Below are 6,531 nucleotides of genomic sequence, written 5' to 3'. Positions count from 1 at the left end.
TGCGTTTGTTCTGTGATAATTGTATGAAAGGTAATACAAAATTAAGTTAGAAAGAACTATTGTGAACTATTGTGAGATTATGAATGTAGGACTTCCTTTTGTGGCAGAGTATTTTTACATTGTTGTACCGATACTTTTAATTAAGTAGAAGGTCTGAGTACTTCTTCCACCACTGACCGGTAATACCCTACATGTCCTAAGTGTAGCTGGAGCTTAGCACACTTTCATTGACTGTTACATAATGCTGCACAACAGGTACATGTTGCCTTCCTAAGCGGCTGTTTACGCCTGTGCGCTGTCACACGAATGACTCGGTTTCCCAGAAATCCGCTCGGCGCATGCGCAGAGCGCGTTGCCTGACAGTGGTAAACAGACGTCAGAAGGGAGTCTTCGCCTCGAGTCAAAACAAAACAAAACAAAACAAGTCAAAAAGACACTGAAGGAGTGAATATTTGGACAGTCACGACGACAGGAAGTTCTTCAAAACTCACCGCTGGTCAAAAACGGGAACTTGGAGGGACTTATGTGAGGGTTTTCGCGGACTTTTTCACGGATTGTAAACTCTGGAGTAGCAGGAGCTTAACCAGCTAGCGTTACGGAGGCTGTCGTGCTGTTTTCAAAGTGCGGCGAGTAAGGAGCCGACAGACCTCCGAGGCGACCCAGCTTCAACCGCGGATCCGCTTCGTAGCTCGTTTACCGAGACCTCGGCAGGCGACGATCGGCAGATCTGCGGGCCGCGGTCGAAGGCGGGGGTTTATAACCGCTTCTTCGGGCATCGTGTGCCGCGGCAGGAGTGTGGAGAAACATGGCAGATGGTGACATGCGCCTGGCCGCAATGTGGCGGACCGTGCAGACCTGAAGCACCGACTTTTCCTCCTACAGTGCTTTCGTTCTCGCACTTTTCTGAACTCAAACACTATTAAACCGTCACCTAAGACCTGTCTACCGCTGCCCCTCTTGTCCTCGCTCGACATTTCTTTGGGTTGTTCAGTTGCTTTAACATACGGGCCACACAGACGGCAGCCAGAGTCTCAGTGCTGGTTTTTACACTTTTAGACAGTCGATCAACAAAACTGCTGCTCGGATAATCTGCCGGTTTTTACACTTTGGTCTACTGGACTGGTTTCCGACTCTTTGGGGGTCATTTGTGGATTTTTTTTCTAAAGCTTGGGTGGAGGTATTTTGTCTTGAGACCTCAGACATCACGTTGTTTACAAGTGGAGACAGACAGGGGCTCTCCTGAGGAGCTCCTTTGTAACAGTAGCCAGCTAATCCCTGTTTGTACCCTTCATAGTACCTTTATAGCAAAAAATAAATTAAAAAAAATCTGGGTTTGAATCAGAAAACTTATAATTAATCTGATAAATCTGGTACGAAACAAATCTGTTTTGATTTCTATCTTGAGATATTGCCTGGTTACACTTTGAGAAGCAGTTGAAAGTATACTTTTGCAGCATTAAGCCCACTGACACATATTTAAATTGAGTGTTTATTAACAGGAATGGCATTATTTTATACCCATTTATGTTCATGATTTTTTTTAGTTCATTTTCAAACGAGCCAAAACCTGTGTAGATCCAGATGTTTTGGTGCTCATTGCCACTCTGCCACTTTTGTTTTTATTTCATTCAAACAAAGGGACTCTCATCCCAGCCCTCCTTCATTCTATATAAATCGGAAGGTTTATGATAGTTACTATTAAGGAGATTATTTGGGTTCCCTAATCTCCAATCTGAGGATTAACCGAGGCTGTTGGTGTGTCCAGATTATTACGTCTCTTTTCTAGGCCCCTCAGTGGGTGAAGCATCTTGTTTTTGTGTCTGGAAGTTTTTTTTTGTTTGTTTTGTTTTGTTTCTTTTTTAGCGCATCATCCGCTCAAAGTTACCTTTAAACTTTAAAAGTAAATGTTTTAAGTGGTTCACCTCTTTGTGGTTGAGTGGAAGTTCAGCGGACAGCCATGGAGGAGTCATCGGTGCCTCCGATTGACCCAGATTTTGAGCCGCAGAGCAGACCCCGCTCCTGCACGTGGCCGCTGCCGAGACCCGACATCTCGGCTGTCAAACCGGAGGGGGCGGATGGCACCGAGTCCGCCGCCGGTACCCCGCCCGCCGACGAGGACAAGCCCGAGCCGCAGCAAATCACGTCCGAGCCCGAGAAGGCTGCGGCGGCGGCCGAGGGCGGGGTGGTGGCCGGCGTGGGCGGAGCCGGCGCGACTCCCCGCAAAGGATCATCCAGGCGCAACGCGTGGGGGAACCAGAGCTACGCAGACCTGATCAGCCAGGCCATCGAGAACTCACCTGAGAAGAGGCTGACCCTGGCGCAGATCTACGAGTGGATGGTGAAAACAGTGCCTTACTTCAGAGACAAGGGAGACAGCAACAGCTCAGCGGGCTGGAAGGTGAGAATTTTCAGCAGATATTCATTGAAAGACTGTTAAGGCCTGCAACCAATGATTATTTTCGCTATTGAGGAATCTGCTGTTTATTGACTAATTGGTTGGCCTATAAAACATCGTAAAACAGTGAAAAATGCCAATCTCACTGTCCCACAGAACCAGGTGACTTCATTAAGCATCATTTTGTCCCACAGACCCAGACAAGTTCAAAATATTCAAGTATCATAATTCAATTAGTGTTACATTTTCTTTGTCACCTTATCGATGAATTGACTAATCATTGCAACCTTCTGTAGTTTGTAACCCTTTGAAACAAACTACTTTGCGACCCACTTTGTATAATCTACATTTTTCATTTCATTTTCCTTTTTTTCTGACCCTGTGTTTTCAGAATTCCATCCGCCACAATTTATCACTCCACAACAAGTTTTTGAGGGTACACAATGAATCAACAGGAAAGAGCTCCTGGTGGATGCTCAACCCGGAGGGAGGGAAGACCGGGAAAGCTCCTCGCCGCCGAGCCGCCTCCATGGACAACAGCAGCAAACTGCTGAAGAGTCGCATGAGGGCCAAGCAGACAAAGAAGCAGGCGGGAGCGGCTGGCCTCGGGGGCGCCGGAGGGGCACTGCAGGGTGACGGCAGCACGGGGTCAGCAGGTACTGACAGTCCTAATTCATCTCAGCAGTTTCCCAAATGGGGGGTCAACAGCAGTAGCCCCTCATCCCGCGGCAGCCTGGACGACACTGACATGTGGACCACCTTCCGTCCACGCACAAGCTCTAACGCCAGCACCCTGAGCGGACGTCTGTCCCCCATCGCTCCTGGACAAGAGGATGACGACAACCTGCCTGAGGACGGACTGCTGGGAAGATACGCTGCCAGCAGTTTGACCCCTACCCTCACCGAGACCCTCATGGAGGAGCTGGATCTGATCGACGGCCTCACACTGATGACTGGGCAGCAGGGTGGGGCCAGTCCCAGCACAGCCCCACCGGCGCCTCCCACTCCGCTGCCCTCTGCCTCCACCCTGCTGCCTCGAGGATCCAGCTTCTCCTCCTTCCCTCAGCTGCAACCATCCAGCCTCCCACAGGCCTCCACCCACACTGGGACCCAGGCGTCCATCTCTCAGTGCGGACCCAGCAGCAAAGAGCCGTCGACTTTCAGCAACTCCCTCTTCAACCCCATGTCCAGCTCCGGGTCTCGTGGGAGTGGCCACTACAGCACCCATGTGCCCTCCAGTCTGGAAGCACTGCTCACCTCTGACTCCCCTCCTCCCAGTGATGTCATGATGACCCAGGTGGACCCCCTCATGCCCAATCCTGGTGGGGTGGGCCTGATGGGTTTGGGCACATCCGTGGTGGGCCTGAGGGCCAAACCCAGTCAGCTCCTTTTGGGTAAAGGGCTGGAGCCAAACACAGTGGCCCCCATGGCGCTGCAGGGTCAGATGCAGCCTCAGCAGCAGCACCACCTTCACCAGCAGCAGCCGCACCAGCAGCAGCAGCAGTCACAGCCACAACAACAACACCAGCATCACTCTCAGATGGGGTTGGGGATGATCCTCTCAGGTATGTCTCAGGACCTGTCCCAGCTCTCCGCTCTCAAAGCCCAGCATGCCACGGTGCCAGCTGTGGGCTCCCATCACGGAGGGCCCGTGGCCTCAGCCACTCTTGGCACAAGTCTGCAGGCGATGGGTCAGTTCGGAGCTCCGTCCTGCTTCCCCACCGGTCAGGACCGACTGCCCACAGACTTGGACATAGACATGTTCACGGAAAACCTGGATTGTGACGTGGACTACATCATCAACAGTGACCTCATGGATGGAGACAGCATTGATTTCAACTTTGACCCCATACTGCCTGGAGGCCAAGGCTACGCAGGCCCGGCCACCACACAGGGCTCCGCTCACAACTGGGTCCCCAGCTAATTCCTCAGCTGACCACACAAAGTTAGCCAGGTACACTGACCACTTCTCAGCTTCTCATACACTTCAGACACTAAAACCATCAGGGTGCAGCTATCACTATCAATTAATCTACTGTTCATCGATTGTTTAGTCAATAAACATCGAGAAAATGGTGAAAAATGTTCATCCTATCTGCCAGAGCCTGACTTTAGATGTTGATTTAAAATGCTAACAAATGACCTCAATTCAGCGAGATGATTTTAATACACTACATACATAATTTGAATTTGTGAGACTACCATCACTGACCTTTTCATCGCCTGGTCTTGCAGGAACTGATCTCCAATCAAGATGACCTCACAATACGACAAAACAACCGGTGCATTCCTCCTCCCTGCTGATTTTCAACACGACGCTTCTCTCAGACTTTAAAGAGAAAACCAGACCTCATTCATGTCATGTGCCAAGACATGCAGAGGACAGGGAGGGGATTCAGGCTACTATGCACAGTTTTTCTCCCGTTTTTTTTTTTTTAAATAACACTTTCAACGATTTGGCTGCTAGCCATTTTTATCCTTTAATCCGATTTTTTAAAGACGTGTGAAATAATGTTTTTAGAGTGAAAAGACAAATCAGGAGCGCCCCCTCTGCTGGGAGTTTATATTACAGTTACCTTTCACCAGAATAGCTTTAGGGTCGATGCGGTACCCCTGATCTTGATCTTGGCTTTGGTGTTGTAGACTCGACGGACTGTGCGTTTGGAGAAATGGCCAGTTTTCCATCGACACTCGCTTTGCGTGACTTGCCAGACCAAATGCTGTTTGATCGTGTGAATGAGGTGCACCTACTGTGCTGCAGCAGCACCTCGTCTCACAAGGACATGTTTCTTCGTAGGAAGGCGGTAAAAACTTTGAGGACTGTGACTGATAAAGAGTGGACAATTGGAGGCATAAAACGTTTGATTGAGCATTGGCTACACATCTCGCCCTGTTGTGTACTTGGACTACGATTATATGTACGATTCAATTTCTCACTTTAGAGAAAAAAAGTTAAAAGTTTTTTTTTCAGTTATATTTGGTGATTCAGTTAAGAAGAGGGTATGTTTTTGCAGTTTGGCATTTTTGACTTCAATCCAGTGTGTTAAGGTAGATGTCAGTTAGATGGTGTTTTTTTTTTTTTTTTAAACCCTGATGTGCAGTTAAACTAACACAAATGAAGAAATGTGATTTGTGACATACATGGGGCATTCAAGGGTAAATTTATTTGCCAACAAGTGATTGGTTGGCCAAGTATTATATTGTCTTAAACAGCAACATGCCTCCACTGTTAAATGGTCTACCTGATTTTTTTTCTTCCTTCTTTTGATTCAGTTTTCTTTTTTCCTCTCGAGCCTGTGCATTTTCAAAGCACTTCGGTCTCCTGCGACACAGGGACCCCAAACAAAGAGAATACATCCACATTAGGGTTATACCATTTCATTATAAAAGAGTTTAAATCCTGTTAAAAAAAACAGACAAAAAAGACAAAAAAAAAAACATGTAATGTACACGTTGCACATGTACATGATGACACGCTATGCAGATTTATCAGGAGAACAAAATGAAATCTTGAAGGAAATTTGAAAAATCGCTTCTTGAAGGGTTTTGCTATTTAACATTTACCTGATAGTTTGTCGGGGTTGGGGAGGGGGAGGGGGTTGACACGGGTGTGGATGCTTCATGTCAGAATATCTTCTCACATCTTAATTATTCAGTACTAACATTCAAGAAATTAATTCACTGTGTGAGAAGTACAACAAAAAAAGAATATATTTGATTATAGTTTTAATATACAATTTAGATGGAGGTAATAAATGAGATATTAATACATATGAATATATTACTAATGACCAGTGATGTTTTTTTTTACAATGGAGGAAGCATTTTCAGATAATTTTTAACGGTAATTTTCTATACTTTTATTTTTGTAAAGGATGAGATGCATGTAGATTTTTTACATAACCAAAGGAACACTAATATTTGCATTCGCATGGCATTTAGGGAGCGCTTTGGCCTGACACAGTATCTCCGTGTACATAAGCTTTGCAAGAGACGCCTGTAACATGAAATAAGACTTTGAAAGAGGCAAAGTGCATCAATACTTGACCGTTTTAAGTAAAAAAAATTCCCAATGATCTGCCTCATAATTTTCTGCATTAATTGTGAATCCAAGTTAAGAAGAAACAAAAAATCTG

At 46.7% G+C, this 6,531-nt stretch overlaps 1 protein-coding gene across 1 annotated transcript; it reads left to right on the top strand.

The window, feature by feature from the left end:
- The first annotated feature begins 360 nt into the window (after window positions 1–360).
- foxo4 (forkhead box O4) lies at window positions 361–5,862 on the top strand. Its single transcript, XM_041048071.1, has 3 exons — window positions 361–2,398; window positions 2,787–4,349; window positions 4,631–5,862. Exons 1-2 carry the CDS (start codon window positions 1,958–1,960, stop codon window positions 4,317–4,319), a joined length of 1,974 nt encoding a protein of 657 aa, XP_040904005.1. The 5' UTR covers window positions 361–1,957; the 3' UTR covers window positions 4,320–4,349; window positions 4,631–5,862.
- Window positions 5,863–6,531: the final 669 nt, after the last annotated feature.

This window comes from Toxotes jaculatrix, chromosome 10 (assembly GCF_017976425.1).
Source record: "Toxotes jaculatrix isolate fToxJac2 chromosome 10, fToxJac2.pri, whole genome shotgun sequence".
In the NCBI taxonomy this organism is placed as follows: Eukaryota; Metazoa; Chordata; class Actinopteri; family Toxotidae; genus Toxotes; species Toxotes jaculatrix.
The sequence above is the reverse complement of the archived record's forward strand: the minus strand, read 5'-3'. Positions and strand labels throughout refer to the sequence as shown.

What these genes read in the sequence shown, in the direction of transcription:
- foxo4 (XM_041048071.1), top strand. Translation starts at nt 1,958, where the DNA reads ATGGAGGAGTCATCGGTGCCTCCGATTGACCCAGATTTTGAGCCGCAG. An exon ending in ACAGCTCAGCGGGCTGGAAG is followed by an intron (nt 2,399 to 2,786) that starts GTGAGAATTTTC and finishes CTGTGTTTTCAG; the next exon opens with AATTCCATCCGCCACAATTT.